Source organism: Pongo pygmaeus, chromosome 5 (genome assembly GCF_028885625.2).
Source record: "Pongo pygmaeus isolate AG05252 chromosome 5, NHGRI_mPonPyg2-v2.0_pri, whole genome shotgun sequence".
NCBI classification, from domain to species: Eukaryota; Metazoa; Chordata; class Mammalia; order Primates; family Hominidae; genus Pongo; species Pongo pygmaeus.
Genome location: NC_072378.2, coordinates 130,431,460 through 130,449,837, shown reverse-complemented (window position 1 = coordinate 130,449,837; position 18,378 = coordinate 130,431,460). Strand labels below are relative to the sequence as shown.

Below are 18,378 nucleotides of genomic sequence, written 5' to 3'. Positions count from 1 at the left end.
GGCTCAAGTGATCCTCCTTCCCTGGACTCCCAAAATGCTGGGATTATAATCATGAGCCACCATGCCCAGCCATATATCGTTTTTCACTGTTTACCTCTGTCTACTCTTACAGTGTTTCTAAAGCACTCTCCTTTCCCTAAATTTAGGATACTATGGTTAAGTATTTTTCAGGGGTTGCTTCCTAAGCAGTTTTGTTCTTTGCTGCTTGTTGAACAAGACATAACAATGTAGTCACCTAAAGAAATGTAAGATCTTAGAATCTTAGCTGGGTAACCCAACTAGCCTACATATGCATATACCCTTTGAATCCTCATTTAGTTAAGTCTGCATCCAAAGTTTTAATTCTGTAGGTTTAGAAATTTGCCATGCTCATTATTTATCATTTCAAATTCATTTCAGGCTTTCCTTCTTTTCTCCTCCCTCATCCTAAGGCTTTAATTTTCCACTAAAACTTCTAAAATATTGAGTACTTACTGTAAACCAGCATTCAAAGCTTAATTCTAAAGGTTTTATGTCTTTACATTCTATACATTAGCTTTTCTTGTGATCTGATGTATCCACTGCTTTCTTCTTTTGTCAGATGTTCAGAGAATTCCAACTTCTTACAAGAACAGATATTTATAAGAAAACAAGGCATATTTTGGAATCCTATTCAGAAAATATACTGACTTCTTTTTCAGTGGTGGACAATCCAATCAATATTGTATTGCAAGAAAAAATGAAACATTACACAGATGAAGACATGTTGAAATGTTAGTAAACCTTGTGGAGTGGTGTGATTTCGTCTGTTATCTGTCAGAATATCTAGAAAAGTTATGCTTTGGTAGTCAGTAAAATTCAGTAATTTACATTTATTGAGTTTAAAAAATGTATTTAAAAATTAAAAATTTACATTACTAAAATATATTTAATAATAATTTTCAATATTTAAGTAATAAGTGGAACAGCTGGTGGGAAAAAAAGAATTTTTCCAATTGGGGAGGAGGAGAGGTATAGATTTTAAAAGTATACTGGATATTGTAAAATTATATTTAGGGAACTAGTAACCTGTTAATTTTACAATACAAATCACAAGGGGCAGCATAAAATCTTCCTGGCTGATGGACACACAGTAAAGAACTCTTGTCTTCTCCTGGCAGTGCTCTGGAGGGCAGATACGAGATTTTGAATGTTTTATTAGAAGAGGGTATGGTTTAAAAAAGTGTGAAACACTGATCTAAGAAGGCTAGTTTGTTTTCTGTCCAAGGTAACAAAAAATCCAGATGTTTCAAGACTAGCTTAGCTTACAATTGCTAAAAGCTTATTTTTACTTCAAATGTTAACACATTTGCTTTGACAGACATGAAAATGACAGCCACATGTTTACTCCTCCCAGATGTTTTTGGGGATGATCCCAGCCTTTTTGTCATCATGAATGAACAGGTGTGTAGTATGTGAATGGCCACTAGTTTGACATTTTACATCTTCATGCGATTATTTATATTATTTAATTTATTTATATTTTTGAGATGGAGTCTCACTCTTTTGCCCAGGCTGGAGTGCAATGGCGTGATCTTGGCTCACTGCAGCCTCCACCTCCTGGTTCAAGCGATTCTCGTGCCTCAGCCTTCCAAGTAGCTGGGATTATAGGCATGTACCACCACGCCCAGCTAATTTTTGTATTTTAGTAGAGACGGGGTTTCACGGTGTTGGTCAGGCTGGTCTGGAACTCCTGACCTCAGGTGATCCACCTGCCTTGGCCTCCCAAAGTGCTGGGATTACAGGCATGAGCTACTGAGCCCAACCGCGATAACTTATTTAAAAGCAAAGTTGGTGGTCTATTTTGAAGTATGTTTGTCGCATTTACAAATATGCTACATTGCAACAAGCCGATTTATTGTAATACCATGATTAAGTTCAGATCTGTTTTATTATTTAGCTATTTTACATATCATGGTAATGACTCCACTCTTTTTTTCAGGTGCAAGTGTCCACACCTGTGTTGGAAGTTAAAAACCCTTTCAACATGGAGGTCTGCGAATTTTCTTTATATTTAGAAAGGGAAAGGCTCACAAAGTTGGACGACTGTGTTACAGCCTTGGCTGCGCTAGTAGCTGCCTTTCATGTATTTGGGATTGAGTGTCCAAGAAGACTGTCCCAAACCTTCAACTTCCTAGAAACGTTGATTTTTGATATGCATAGTCCTTATTTTCCTTCTTTGAAAGAAAAGGAAAACGAAGTAGGATTTCAGCACCCAGTCACTTAATAGCATGCCAAATATTGTATCGGAATTTACCTCTGGGAAAACTGAAGCTTCATAAGGAATTGTTTTGATTTAGGGTTGTGGTAGAGGTAGGTATGAGAAAATCATCTTGTATTACAGATGTTAATGAATTTCAATGCTTTCTATCTTTACACTTAGATATTAAGTTCTTTGTGAAATTCTGTAATAAAATTCTACTTCATTAAAGAGCTGTTGATTTGTTTTGAGTTTTTAGAAATTCTGCAGTTGAAGTTATATTTTCAGAGGTGCTTCAGTTTTTTTGAAATACACTGTACTCAAATCCTTCAGGTTGGAGAATGGCCTTGGACTCAATTCAGCATGCCCACTTAATGCCCAGAAGCTGCACATTTATGGCCTGTGGGCTGTCTCTTTGGTCTGAACATCACTTGAGAACATTTTGAACTTGCATTGAACATTTCAAGAAGGGACACATACTCTTCTCTCCCTCAGGGGATCTGCCTAGCCCCAGGAGATCTGGTTGTCTTTAATCGCTTGTTGAGAATAAGGGCTGCGGCATTTTTGAGGTCTCCTCCTTGCTGGCTGATCTTGCTGGTACAGTCCTGATGTCTGTGACCTGTGTTCATCTGCTACTGCTTCTCGCCTTGGAAACACAGTGACTCATCCTGCGTACCCAACTGGCTACTGCCCAGAGTCCAGTTCTATCTGTTCTGCTCTTAACAATGGCTGCATAAGTACTTTTTGGGTCTAACAAGACTCAGTGCACTCTCCCTCTTTCCAACCATTTCACAAGGTAAAAACTATAGTTTAAGGTGCCCCTTGATGTTATTATCAAAATATCAACATTACTTATGAGCTTTGAAAGATAGACCAGGGCCTTTTGGGAACAGAAAAGGGATTTAAAAGTGTGTTAAAATACCTACACAGCATAATGGGATGAACATTTCCTGGGTTACATGATCAAATTAATTTTTTTTAAGTTTAAGAAAGGTTCATGTGGGCCGGGCACGGTGGCTCACACCTGTAATCCTGGCACTTTGGGAGGCCAAGATGGGCAGATCACCTGAGGTCAGGAGTTCGAGACCAGCCTGGCTAATACTGTGAAACCCTGTCTCTACTACAAAAACAAAAATTAGTCGGGTGTGGTAGCACATGCCTGTAGTCCCAGCTACTTAGGAGGCTGAGGCAGGAGAGGTGCTTGAACCTGGGAGGTGGAGGTTGCAGTGAGCCAAGATCGTGCGATTGCACTGCAGCCTGGGCAACACAGTGAGACTGTGTCTCAACAAACAAACAAACAAAAACAAAAGTAAGGTTCATGCAAACTATTGAAGAAATAGTTTTACACTACCCATCTCTGGAAATAACTGCAAAATATTTATTCTATCACTGAAATGACAACAGCCTGCTAGATACCTTTCTCTCTATAAGGACTGTTCATTAAAACGCTAAAGCCAGTGAGATAAAAGAAGTCAAAGAACAGTTGCCCATTTCTACAATCACTATTAATTAACTAACTACTTACATCAGAACACAGGCAGAGTCATTTCGCCTAACCTAAGTTCCTATCCTCCAGTACTAATTTCTTCCCTTTCACTAGAATGTACCTTTAGTTTCTTACAAACTTTCCTTTATTTCCTCAAATTACTCCTTCTTCCTTTTAGTCCTTTATTCCCAAATAAATTTACCAAGTTCTTACAGATTCTTTTCCTTATAAGGTATACATCCCTATGGCTGAATTTGAATGACAGCCTCTCTCAGGCCAGGACAGGATGACAAGGTGAGCTACAGGGAAACTGCAGTGAAGTTTGGCTCCAAGCATGACACAGACATGGGCTGACCTTGAAGGTAGATTCAAGCCCATTTTATTGTCTTTCTCAATGATGTATCTATCCCCAGTGCCCAGCACATCCTGACACTTGCTAAATTCAACATTGCTTCACCAACATACCCTATTATTTTATTTAGGGGCTGAGTCTACTGAATCTAGAAGTTGCCGAATGGCAGCCTGAGGACAAATATCAACCTGCAGAAAGGCTGTATTTGGCTTGCGCAGTGTTTTCAATTTTTAAAAAAAAATGCCTTTAGACTGGAAGGTCCTATCAAGGTCTATATTTTCTATTCCTCCCTTTTCTCTCTTTCATTTTTTTGAGATGGGGTCTTGCTATGTTGCCCAGGATGGTCTCGAAATCCTTGGGCTCAAGAGATCCTCCTGCCTCAGCCTCCTGAGTAGCTGGCATTACAGGGTTGAGCCACTGAGCTTGGCTTCCACCGTTTGTCTTACCCTAAGCCTGCATCTCTCATTTCAGAGATCTCCCTACAATCATGGTGCCCTATATTCTCTGTTAAAACTTAGACTACATCCCAGGGATGGAGTGGTGAGAGTTTTCACCTTCTTGAGGTACAGTGAATTCCTCACCACCCTACAGATGCTTAATGCCTTGCCTCTAACATGTAACAACATGTTGCATATAGAATGAGTGGATGTCTTCAATAAGATTTAAAAAATTGGCCAGGAGTGGTGGCTCATGCCTGTAATCCCAGCACTTTCGGAGGCCAAGGCAGGCAGATGACCTGAGGTCAGGAGTTCAAGACCAGCCTGGCCAACATGGCAAAACCCCATCTCTACTAAAAATACCAAAATTAGCCAGCCGTGGTGGTGGGCACCTGTAATCCCAGCTACTCAGGAGGCTGAGGCAGGAGAATCACTTGAACCCAGGAGGCAGAGGTTGCAGTGAGCCGAGAGCGCACCACTGCACTCCAGCCTGGGGGATAGAGAGAGACTCTGTCTCCAAAAAAAAAAAAAGAAGAAGAAGAAGAAGATGTTTAAAATCTCATGATTTAAACTATGCTTTAGTTCTATGCTTTACACTTGAAAAAAAAAAATTTCCCAATGGGGATAAATTGGACTTGACCTAACAATATAATCTTTCAATATTTTTGTCATCATCTTGGGACACAGTTTGACAATTCTGAATCCTACAGATTCGTTATATAGCTAGTAATGTCCAAATACTTGATGCTCTTCCTGTGATTGTTCTGCCTCTCCTATTTGAGAAGCTTTCTTAAAAATCATACATATGTAAAAAGCATCTGTAATTAAGATTTTATTTCATTCATATCAGATATAACAAGTACAACTTGAATGTACAAATTCTGAACAAAACATAAAAAAAAACAGCAACAAAAAACTTATTTAAGCAGATTCATGCAAATAAATGACTGGGACACTGCAGATGTCACTGACCCTGTTTTACTTTGAATTGACAAATGCAAAGGACTGCTAATGGACTTCCAACAGGGACATCAAAGGAAGTCCTACATCATAAAAAACGAAAGCAACTAAAGAAGAGGTGGAACTTCCCCCAGAATTCAGACAGCATGCTACAAACTTACTTTCTATTTTTAAAATAGTCCTTGAATAAATATCCAATCCTGGAATCAGAAAGTACATCAAAACACAGACAAAATAATTTACCTTTTGCCTTAGAAATGCATTCTTGCAAAAGAAACACTACCAGCTATCAATTTATAATCAAGGGTTTTCATTTAAAGTGCATCTGTATGCTTATATATCGAGGCAAAGTATTCTACAGAAAAAGGAATCCTTCCAAAACGGAGGTTCTTGGGTAATTACTTTGGGAAATCACCTCCCTGATCTGTGAGCATTTCAAATTTTGTGTCAACTGAAGTTGCTCCTTCACACCTTGTCTTTTCAGTAAAATCAACGACACTCGCTCTTCAACCAACCCTGAAAAAACCTTTGGGTTTGGAGGACAATGCATGACCTGAGACAGGGCTCTTTACCGATTAGTGTTTCTGTTGACAGAATGAGCTCTTAGTCTCTGTAAACCACCACAATTTCATCAATGACAATTAGAAGCTCAAGATCATCTCATAAATAGTTCAAGACCCTCACAAACATTCCCCCCAACCATAACTGCATACAACTGCATACTCCTCTGACACCATCTGGCTCTTGTAAACACCGGGGCACCAAGATGAGTGAGACTGATGCCACTCAAATACACTACCTAATTTATTTATGTTTATATATTTTATTTTTCAATTCCATTCTTTTATATACATGTTTTTGGTAATTATAGTAAAGATGCTGGTGAAAAGTAATTTGTTTAACATTTCATAATGCGTGCAAAAGGAAAAATACTGATTCAAAGAAAAGTCATTCTTACAACTATTCAGCCCTGACAATTACGACAAGCAGTTAGGCAATATCATGACTTGCAAAGTTATACTTAGCATAATGTTGCAATTCAAAATATGGCACAAAATTAACAATACAGATAACAGTCCTACCGGCTAAACTTAGCCAGGTTTTGACTAATTTGGTTTAAATTGAAATTTGATTATATAAAAAGGTTTCTGAAAGTATTGAAAAAGAAACAGTGTACATGAAAGAGAATTCAACAATGTTTACAAAATGCCAAAAGTTCTTACTCTGCCCCCCCATTACCATAAATAATTAATGAAGTCCCCCTTTCCCCCCACCCCCCAGACTCAAAAAGATTTACAAAGATAAATTTAGCTCAGTGAACAGAACCAAAAGATGACTGTTGTTAGACAGTACCTGGTTAAAAGCTCAAGCACTTTCATAAGAATTCATATATATTGTCTCTTGAGTAATATAAATAATCCGATAGTGTTGCTCTTTTGAGTTTTGGAGACTTCTCACTTAGGAGTTATAACCGTCCTTGTGCTTTGAATAAAACATGAGCTTTAAAGCAGAATGCTGATGGTATTCAGAATTCACCATCTTCAAAGTTCATTGTGAGAATTCTTCTCTGCAGCTTTGAACATCAGGATGGAATTGAAAATTTTGAGAGCAGGGCCCAGTTTAATGCTCATAATTTTAACAATGTCTGTTTGAGTCATAAGTAGAAATGCTTCTCCATCAATTTGCTAAAATGGGGGAAAAAAACAACAGAATGTGGATTAACAAGATGCAGTGTTGTAGAAATTATTCAAGGTTAAATTACCAGCTGTCTTCTACATAGAAATGCTAAAAAAGCACACAGAGAAGTTCATGTGTGAATGACATTTCTTGATATATGGACCTTTCTTATCCACAACGACACACCCCAAAGTGGACTGGGAACAAAGTAAACTAATTCACCTGAAAAACCAGCCCAAAGGAAAATAGAAGGTGCCCATACCTTCCTGTGATTACTCTGAATTAGTTGTAGAGTTAAGAAGAATATGGAAAAATCCAGGATGCCCAAAATCTAGTTTTTATCATGGCAGGTTTTAAAATTAGAAGAGATAACAGGTACATGAGTGTTTGTGGACATAAAATAGTTCAGGCAAACATATCAGCTACATGCAACATTTTTTTTTTTTTTTCAAAATTAGCCTTCCACCATGAAGAAAAGAAAATCAGAAAGATAACACTTATCTCTAGTGTGGCCACAGTTAGTCTTTACACACAGAAGAAAAGCATTTACTAACGGGGCAATCAAACAGTGAATGTGAGGCTGGTGTTAAGAGTCACTGACTTTAAGGCGGTTTTTCTAATACTCAGGTAGCGTAACCATGAGAAAGACCCTTCCTCTCTCTGGGCATCTTCTAAGACAAAAGTCTATGCTTCTGAAAAATAGGCTACTATTCTCTAGAAGTTCAAAGGTACAACACATCTTTTAGGTTAAAAGATAAAATACTATGAAAATGATGTCTGGCTTACTGGGCAGAGCAAAGAAACAGTCTTTCATTATGACTTTCAGCTCTTTTATCACCTTAAAAAAAAAAAGAGTTTCCCTTTCAGTTTTCCCACCTTGTACAAAAAGTAAAACACACTTTTGTTCTCTGCCTTAGAACATCAGAAACCTTGACGCAATGCACTCTGTTATGGGTTGAATGGTGTCCCTGTCACAAAAATGTGTATGTTGGATGTCATGACCCCAGTACCTCAGAATGTGACTTTTATTTGGAAATAGGGTCAATGCAAGGTAACTGGTTAAGATGAGGTCACACTGGAGTAGGGTGGGTGCCTAATCCAATTATGACTGGTGTCCTCATAAAAAGGAGAGATCTGGAGATAGAGACACACATAGAAGGAAGGCAACATAAAGACCCAAAGAGAGACCACCATCTACAAGTCACATCTACAAGTCAAGGAGAGAGGCCCAGGACAGATTCTCTCCCCACAGCCCTCGGGAGGAAGCAACCCTGCCAACCCCCTGACTTCTAGCCTTCTTCAGATTCTCAGCTTCTAGAACTATGAGACAATGCATTTCTGCTATTTAAGCCACCGGTTTGTGGTTGGCATTGTTATGGTGGCCCTAGCAAACTAAGACAACTCTAAATTCTGCAAACGGTTCTCTAAACAAGGCGATATAATTAAATAGCTACTTCTTAAGATTTTCCTCTCTCCTTTAAAAATGAAAGACTTGTAAATATAGACTGCCTAAATGCTTCATCAGTACGAACTGGAGTCATCTTACACAACTTCTTCAAGTAATAATTATGTGGAAAAAGTGTGCTAATTTCAGTAAAAAGACATCCTGCTGTTGTAAACTAGAAGGAAAGATGTTCCAGTGTTAATCTCCAAGTGTAGCACCGTTAAGCGGCAGGTATAAGAAATGTTCTGTTTTTTGGAAACATTTGGTCTGTTCTCATTTGCTTGTGCTATGACAAGCAAGGTCAGGAGGAAAGGCAGATCTATTAACACTTCGTTTAACCAAGGCAGACCTTAGTACAATGGACAGCCTTATAGAAGTCTTCTAAGTCATTAATGAAAATGTCAACTGACATTCCCAAGGAGCCCACTACAAAGGCTGATTGGTTTATTATAGCCTTGGCCCTACTGAAGGCTTGCGGCAGACACCAAGCCTCCTTCTGAAACTATGTGAGAGTATAACACAACAGGTAACTGATGAAGAAAAAACATCCAGAGAACTTAGTGGCTGGGATCTGAAGTTAAAAGTGGGACAGTAAGGATACATTTTGGTAGGTTGTTATTTATAAGGTTACATACACTAGAAAGAAAAAAAATCTTGAGGCTACTTCCAAACTCTTTATTACATACAGGTTGCTCTGACATGTGGCCATAAGAACAAGCCTTGATTGGAAGGAAGTAAACTTAATTCAAGAAAGTATATCCTAAGAACAACAGTGACCGCTGCAATGTATTACAAGGCTTACTTTTTTTTTGTTAGCTTTTGCAATGAATATACAATGCTATTATTCCAGACATTAGGTGTCTTGCTAATGGCCTAAAACAAGGGAGAGGGATTTGGAATTCAGGAGCTCTTGCCTTCCAGTTCACTGCCCTTTCCACTGTTCACTGTTTGTTCTTTTCTAATGCCTTAACTCCAAACCACAGTGACATGCTCTGTCTGAATGAGTCTTTCTCAGAGTGTAAAGGCATGAATGTATTCACTCAACAAAAATATACTGAATGTCTATTATATTCCAAACACTCTTCTTGGGCCTAGACATATAGCAGGGAATAAAACAAAACCAAGCAAGCAAAAAACTTTTTGTGGAGTTTACATTCTAGAAGTGGTAGACAGACCATAAGCCAATAAACATACTAAGTAAGCCAATTAATTAGTAAGTTAGAAAATGACTCATGTTGGCCAGGAGCAATGGCTCATGAGTGTAATTGCAGCACTTTGGGAGGCTGAAGTCAGTGGATCACTTGAGGTCAGGAGTTCAAGACCAGTGTGGCCAACATGGTGAAACCACATCTCTACTAAAAATACAAAAATTAGCCGGGTGTGGTGGCACACACCTGCAGTCCCAGCTACTTGGGAGGCTGAGGCATGAGAATAGCTTGAACCTGGGAGGCGGAGGTTGCAGTGAGCTAAGATTGTGCCATTACACTCCAGCCTGGGCAACACAGTGAGGCTCTGTCTCAAAAAAAAAAAAGGTGATTTGTGCTATGATTAAACAGAGCTGACTAGGAAGATGAATGGGCAGCAGGAGCAGGGATGCATGTGTGGCGACAAGAGGCAATTTCAAGTAGGAAAGTCAGGGCAGGACTAATTGGCAAGCTGGCATCTGAGCAGAAGAAGTGAGCCGCATGAACATCTGGAGGAAGAGTGTTCTGTGCAGAAGGAGGAGTGGGAGCAAGCCTGGACAATCAGAGGAAGAGCAAGGAGGCCAGCGTGTAGACTCGAGAGGGGCAGTGTAAACAAAGAGCCAGGGGGCAAGAGAGGTAATGAGGTGTCAGACTGCAGGCCCTTGTAAGGACTTCTGCTTTTACTCTGATTGAGAGATGAAGCTATTGGAAGGATCTGAACAGAGGAGTGACATGGTTTGACTTATGTTTCAGCAGGGTCACCTTGGCTGTGCTGGGAATAGACTGTAGAGGAGCAAAAACAGAAGCAGGAAAGTGAGTTTGGAGGTTACTGCACTAATCCAAGTGGGAGAGGATGGTGGCACAGACCAGGGTGGTGGTGGCAGTAGAGTGATAGGGTTTTACATGTTTCAAAGATACACCCAACAGGATTTTCAACAGATGAGATGTGGCGTGTGTAAGAGAGAAGTCAAGGATAATTTCCAACAACAGCCTATCTGAATACTTGTCCTTTGCCTTTTAAAGATGATTTGTAAGACTTCAGTTATATTTGTACTATGGTTTACTTGTAGGACTCAAAATCCAAACCCACTGACCTAGTGAGACACTTGAGAACAAGGACTAGGTTTCATTATTTTCGAGTCATCCTTCTCACAAGAGCATGACACAAAGTAACATACGCATGGTCGGAATTTAACTAATGTGCACAAGATGAATGAATGAAGGAGTAAATGAGTGAATAATACATATCGACAGAGAATATTAACTATCTCACTCCTCCAGAAAAGGATCTAGCTTTGAGGGTATTTGGTAACTGAGGAACATCTCCAAAGACAATCTGCCATGAATAAAAAAAAATTACTCAAAAAATACCATATCATTTTCAATTTAAACTTGAATCTTACTCAACCTGAATAATAGAGCAAACCTACATGGATTATCTAGATATCAACAGAATAAAAAAAACAGAAGTTATAAAAGAGATGCATTATAAATTTTCAAAAATGCTTTATTATTTTCAAAGGTAATGACTACATGACACTTTCCAAGACTGACCAACAGCTCCCGATGTGGCTCTAAGTCTGCTCAGCGATACTGAATGAATTCAGGCTGTAATCTCAGCACTTTGGGAGGCCGAAGTGGGCAGATCACCTGAGGTCAGGAGTTCGAGACCAGCCTGGCCAACACGGTGAAACCAAGTCTCTACTAAAAATACAAAAAAAATTAGCCGAGCGTGGTGGCGGGCACCTGTAATCCCAGCTACTCAGGTGGCTGAGGCAGGAGAATCGCCTCCACTGGGAGGCGGAGGTTGCAGTGAGCACTCTAGCCCGGGCGAAAAGAGCAAGACTCCATCTCGATTAAAAAAAAAAAAAAAGGAAAAAACAGAAAATGAATTGAGAGTGTCAGTGAAGACACTCAGGACTTAGGGAAAGAAAATCTGAGTAACTGCCAATTAAAGATCAAATAGAGAGAAAATAAAACATTTGCACAATAAGAACATAAATCAGAAAAAAGATGTTGGAAATCAGATCTTTGTGCATTTTAACATGCTTTCTTCTAACACATAGATTATACCTAACAGTATAACAACACTGACAACTGGTGGCTGGATTGTTAGCTGTGTCTATACTCCTGCAATGAAACGGAAAGTATGCTGTTCTTAACAGTTGAGCTTTACACATAGGAGCAAACAAGGTGTGTATGTGTGTAACTGTAGACAGCAGATGTTGGAGAAAGCCTTCTGAGATTACTCAGTCTACTTTCTGCCTTCTGGCAGGAGTAGACAGAGCCAAAATCAGAGGGGTAATTGACTGCTTTGCTTGAAGGAGATGACAGGCAAGTGGCTTATTTTTAAAGGTCTCTACTGAAAAGGGTCTCCTGCTGTACGCTTACAGAATTAAAAGTTAGAAACCAGATTCCTTTTTATTCTAGTGCTCACTGTAAGTGCTATCATTCTTAATCACCTCTTATATTGAAGTTTTGGAGAGGCAGTTAAAAACTAATAAAATAATCTTCCAAAAGTGGACTGTGACAAATATCTTATTATAAACATTATTGAGGAATGTACATGACTTAAGGGATTTTTTTAGACATAATGCTAATATTACTTATTATAAACCTCAAATGGAGTCAATCATGGTGTTGTCAGAATGACGCTGGAAAATAAAATAAAGGAAACTAATTTCACTTTATTAAAAAGATAAAATGTTGCTTATTTCTTTCTTTGGCTTTCTCTGTGCTATAAACCATATAAATGCATGCTATTAAGTTCTGTGGGTCTTCTTTTTATAAGGAGCCTAGTGTTACTGCTGTGGGGCATCATAAAATGGTACTCACAAACATTCTTATGCATCTCATCTTATACAAAGACATTTTTATACCACTGATTCATACTGCCTGTTAGTATACATCAATTTGTCAATTTCAACACACCCCATCTCTTTTTGACTCTGCCAACTCCACACATTTCACCATCCAGGGCATTTCAGTGCTTTGATCCCATTAAGTAACATATTGCAATTTAGTGGAACACTTACTTCATCTTTAAATACCTTTCCATGTTCTTCACACCCAGGTAAGCTCTGTATAAATTCTGACACCTGTCAAAAGCAATATCAAAATTCCCAGTTAAAAAACACAGTCAGAATCTAAATGCTACAGGTTCAAAACGTTTAACCCATATGCATTAGTTATTTCTCTCAGAATAATTTCTTCTCTTTCAGAAAAAAAAGACTAAACACTACCTACGCTCAATGTTCCACACCTCTTAAGCCAGTAATCCTGTATCTGGTGTCTGGCAGCAAAGAAAATAAAATATACCTCATCTGTGCTCCATTTGGAGACTTTACTGGCAGGGATTCCAGCGACAGTTGGAAGAAGTTTGCTTTGCTGCTCCCAGCGCAAGGGCAGACATGGAATTGGGGACTTAAAGGACAGAAAGACAGCTGACCGACGCTGTGCCTGCTGGACGGTGGGTTCTTCCCGGGCACCTGGTCAATGAAAACAAATGGGAAATCACTCTCTGAAAGCAGCAAGAAAGCCCCAAATGCCATGCATCTCCCAGATAATGAGACTGGGGGTGGGAGTGGTTAAAGCATTGGTTCCTTTCAGCATTATACTATTGAATAGGCTCTTCTTTGTCTTTACTGAAGGTCACTATAAAAAACAACCTGTAAATTCAACTGATATTATTTGCTACAGCACTCATTGCTAAAGACATGCTTCATTATGTTATTCAACGTTGTCTCTTTAATGCTTCAGATAAGAAATGTGCCTCAAAGTTTTAATGGGAAGGAAAGTCAGTCTTATTCTAGGAAGCTGTTTATTTGCTCCCCTTTCTGCTTTGGATTTTGTAAAGGTAACAGCCAAGTTGCATCTCACGTCTAACACCTGTGCTTACCATGTATTCACAGTTGGCGCAGTTGGCGTACTTTCTCTCTCCTTTTGTCTCAGGGCTTGGTTTGGTTTTTTAACTTCTTATTTACTAATCATACTGATTTTTTAAATAGCCAATTCAATTTTTTGATAGGGATATGAAATTATTGCAATAAAAATAAAACAGCAGAAATGCAAATGCTTTTGTAATTTTTTACTTGTTCAGATCAAAATTAAAACTACCAAATATTCTTACTGTAGCCTGGGCAACAAGACAAGGTCCCATCTCTTGAAAGAAAAAAAAACCCTACTGAATATTCTATTTATGTTAGAGCTTCTGAACCCAAACCTAGTTTTATGGCTGCTTTCCTAAAACAGCCATTCTCTAGCAAAGGATTTTTGTCCTCTGGACACTTGACTTAGAGCTGTCAATCGTCATCTCCTTATGGTCCTTTAGAACAGAAACCTTTTCTGAAAACTCTGTATTCAAAGCACCTCAGAAGAAAGGCACCTCCCCTACATTTCCTCTCCGCTCACACACCAGCTCAGTTACAAGGACACCTCAATTCTATCACAAAGCCTTGCTTTTGTATCTCTAAGATCTATAGAAAGATGCAGAAATTTACTAAGTGTAAAGCTCACTGAATTTTCACAAAGTGAACATACCCATGTAACCAACACCCTGACTGAAAACAAAACGTGGCCAGCACACCCTTCCAATCACACCTCACCTGTCAAGGGTGACCACTTCCTTGACTACTAACACCATAGATTCATTTACCCTTTTTTGAATTGTATTTAAAATGGAAACTTGGGTATCTGGCTTCTTTCTCTAAACAGCATGTTTCTGAGATTCATCCACATTGTTGTGAATAGTAGAAGTTACCTTCTCTTTGTTGTATGGTTTTTTGTGGTTGTGAATACTGTATAATTTATTTGGAGATCATGAACAATGAGCATCTGAGTTGTTTTTAATTTGGGGCTATTACAAACAGTGCTATTACAAACATTCTTGTACACATTATTTTGTCAGAGGCGTTTGAACCAGAGCAACTCCCTCTTGAGCAGGAGCTGGGTAAAATAAGCCTGATACCTACTGGGTCTGAGACAACTGCATTCCCAGATGGTTAAGGCATTCTAAGTCACAGGATGAGCTAGGAGATGCGGACAAGACACAGGTCATAAAGACCTTGCTGATAAAACAGACTGCAGTAAAGAAGCCAGACAAAACCCACCAAAACCAAGTGACCTCTGGTCATCCTCACAGCTACACTCTCACCAGTGCCAGGACAGTTTACAATTGCCATGTCAACATCAGGAAGTTACCCTATACAGTCTAAAAAGTGGAGGCACAAATAATCCACCCCCTGTTTAGCATATCATCAAGAAATAACCACAAAAATGGGCAACCATTTGGAGTAGCCATTCTTTATTCCTTTCCCTTCCTAATACACTTTTGCATTCTCACTTCACTCTCTGGACTCGCCCCAAATTCCTTCTTGCGTGAGACCCAAGAATCCTCTCCTGGGGTCTGGATTGGGACCCTTTCCTGGTAACAATTTCTTGAATATATGTATGCGTTTCCATTGCACATATACCAAAGAGTGAAACTTTGAGGTCACAGCATGTGTGTACATTAAGCTTTGGTAAATCCTGCCAGCTTTCCAAAACAACTGCAGAATACCTACCAACAGCATATGACAGCTCCAATTGCTTCACCTCCACACCAATGCTTGGTATTGTCTATCTTTTTCTTTTTAACCGTTTAGTGGGTGTATAGTGGTATCACATTATGGTTACAAATGCATTCCATGATTAATGATATTGATAATCTTTCCCTATGTTTATTGTCCACATAGAGAGGCTCTTTTGTAAAGGGCTTATTTCTACTAGACAAATTTCCAATAGATATATTTGGTTAAGAAATGACTTCTTTACAATATTGAGTCTTCCAATCCATGAAGAAGCTAAATCCCTCAATTTCTTTGGCTCTTCTTTAATATCTCTCATTAATATTTTGTCATTTTCAGGTAGAGATCTTGCACATCTTTTGTTAAATTTATTCCTATGTATCAGATGTTTCCTGAGGCTGTTGTAAGTGGTAAATTTTTTAAAAATTTATTTCTTATTGTTCTGTTACAGTTTTCTAATAAGTTTATTCTTAAACTAGCCTAATCCAAAATTTGAATTGCTCTGAATGCTAGAAAGTCACTATGCTGAGTCAAAAATCTATTTTATTGGAGTTGACACCCACTGGTTCTGGTACTACCTCACTGAGCTCATACAGAAAAATTCTAGTGTCTGCTCCACATGAAACATTTCAAATCTTCAAATATGTTTTAAAAAGCCATCATTATCCCTCTTTCCATATTTCATCCAATCAACCTCAAAGGTGCAGGTCCTCATCCCATTTTATTGAATATCTATTATGAACCAAATACATAAACCAGAAACAGTTTGTTTTTATTCTTTTTCTTTTTGAATTGCCCAGAGTTTAAGGAATTTTTGTGTAGCAAAATACGGAGTAACTTAAAAACATCTTTTTAATCTCAGGTATTCTAAAGAGCTTAGCTATTATTTGAAATACAATATTTGTACGTATTTTATAAGACAGCTTTATATGAAATGGTAAGATTTCCAATTCTACACTACAGTAAAATAGGGCTGACTTTATAATTTGTATCCTGAGTGCATGCCATATAATTAGTCTTTTCCAAAGCCGTAGTCTTTATCCTATTAACACTCAGCACTGTTCATTCTATCACTGCAGACCTACTCTTTCATTTTATTTTCTGCTAAAAGCTGTATTATTCACAATTCATTTCTAACGTTCCGAACATTGTTCCTTAGAAAAATAACTAACCCATTCTAAGGAAATGACTAAAAACACCAAAGCCCTTATGTCTGTGGTTGCCTCTGCATGTCTTTAAGCCTGATACTATAAATAGGCCTAGACATATATACTCTTCCAATCCTAGTACCAACTCCGCATCCTTCACATTAAGACTTTCCTTCCTTTTGCTGAGTCTTCTTCGCTAACTGATGTTATCAGCCACAGACCATGCCACCTCCTATGATTTTAATCCAAAAGGAATAAAGAAAGCAGCTTCATTTAAGCAAATTTGTACTGCATTCCTTGAATTGCAAAGAAAAGTGACTCCAGGTTTTTATTTTAACATGTTATGATATAGGCTAAAATAAATGCACATAGACTCTGGCTCCAGTAGCTGGTTCAGTGCCAAGAGTAAGGAAGAGTAGGTTTAAATGTGCACAATATGCCTCGGGAAACAGAGCCTCATGTTCTAAAGACATTTCAGCCACCTCCCTTTGCCTAGGACCCTATTTCGTACCACTCTCCTCTCAAACCATTGACATGCATGGAAAAGAAAATTTTTAAGAAGTTCTCTATAGACAATTTTTAAGAAGTTCTTTATAGAAAATTTTTAAGAAGTTCTCTATACTTCTGAAGTTTCCTGTGATGAAAATTGACCAAAGGTATGTGATCGAACTCTTTTCTCACTTGCCCCACTTGGTTTCAGGTTGTGTGCTTCCACAGTGAGTAAAAATATTTTAGGCCGACTGCGAATAACTAAAATTACCATATGGAAGGAATGGTCATCCTTCCTGATTCTTGATTCAACAATCTGATAAATTTTATTTGTAGAACCAAAGCTGTCATCCTCAACAGTGGAAAGATAAGAATTAAGAGAAAAGTGACAGTACATTAAAATGGACACAGTATACTGCAGAGAAAAATAATAATATTCATTATGTTTATGAACAAATTAATCTATTCAGTCTAATGTTTAATCAAATAATCACTACTTTTCTTTTAAAAAAAAATTCTCAGTGAGGCCTATACATATGTATGAGAAAGAGACAGACACTAAAGACCTCTAGTCATACATAAGAGGCATAAAGACCAATGTTTTGTTGAAGAAAAGATAAAAAGATTTTTGTGTGCCAAATTTGAAGATCCAAATCTACCTACAAGTCAGACAGGACCAGCTGAAAAGTGACTTCCAGTCTTAGAACACAGCACCACCAATATCCCTGGCCCTACACGCCGTGAGATATTGCATGGTACAAGGAATGTACTGTTAAGATCTCTTTTATACTCAAATTTCAAACATTCACTGGCAAAGCCCCAGTAAGAGGTGCCTCTACCGACCCTGCACCTGTGCACTTCCATCAGGGTCAGCAGATGCTCTCTGGATAGATCGGATGGATGGCACCTTCCAGTGAGATAAAAGAATGTCTCCCATTCTTATCTTCATCAGGCACTGGTATGCTAAAAAAAAACCACAAAACACTCCAAGGAAGCAGCTTTGGGCAAAAGTCTTTTCTCTCACCTGGAAAAGATTCCTTCTGAGTTATCATCCACTGACTCCACAATTCCAAGTTTAGAAGTTCATCTTAAGAAAATAATGAAGCACGAACGCTAACAATCATCTCAAAGTCAGTTACAGTGGAGGGTCTCTGGTATGTATGTAACTCTACTCAGATGAAGACTACATTTCCCAGCTTCCTTTTCAGCTAAAAGTGGCCATATGACTAATGGACATAAGCAGAAGCAGAATCTACAATATCCTATGAGTTCTGCTAATTGGACTTGGAAGTGCTCTTAAAGGCTGAGAGCACACCCACCAACACTCCCCCAGTATGTTCCTCCTTCCTGCTGGGTAGAATAGTACTTTAATGGCTAGCCTTCCAGCAACCACCTCTAACCATGATATGGTGTTGGGAA

At 38.6% G+C, this 18,378-nt stretch overlaps 2 protein-coding genes across 31 annotated transcripts in view; one reads left to right on the top strand and one right to left on the bottom strand.

Moving 5' to 3' along the window:
* The window catches only part of SAMD3 (sterile alpha motif domain containing 3), a 218,034-nt gene extending 215,585 nt beyond the window's left edge, over nt 1–2,449 (top strand). For 7 of the 10 annotated variants that reach the window (XM_063666587.1, XM_054492704.2, XM_054492703.2 and 4 more), the window contains 3 exons: nt 581–752; nt 1,340–1,422; nt 1,961–2,422. In XM_063666587.1, the coding sequence (XP_063522657.1) occupies nt 581–752; nt 1,340–1,422; nt 1,961–2,245 (540 nt within the window). In that variant the 3' untranslated portion in view covers nt 2,246–2,422. Of the gene's footprint in view, nt 1–580; nt 753–1,339; nt 1,423–1,960 lie in introns of all 10 variants that reach the window. The other 3 variants (XM_063666586.1, XM_054492711.2, XM_054492712.2) reach the window with 1 other exon arrangement.
* Nucleotides 2,450–5,312: 2,863 nt separating this feature from the next.
* L3MBTL3 (L3MBTL histone methyl-lysine binding protein 3) overlaps nt 5,313–18,378 on the bottom strand; it is a 123,910-nt gene continuing 110,844 nt past the window's right edge. For all 21 annotated transcript variants that reach the window (XM_063666576.1, XM_063666572.1, XM_054492327.2 and 18 more), the window contains 3 exons: nt 13,077–13,246; nt 12,794–12,856; nt 5,313–7,138 (listed from right to left, as the gene is read on the bottom strand). In XM_063666576.1, coding sequence (XP_063522646.1) covers nt 6,995–7,138; nt 12,794–12,856; nt 13,077–13,246 — 377 coding nt within the window. In that variant the 3' untranslated portion in view covers nt 5,313–6,994. The remainder of the gene's footprint in view (nt 7,139–12,793; nt 12,857–13,076; nt 13,247–18,378) is intronic.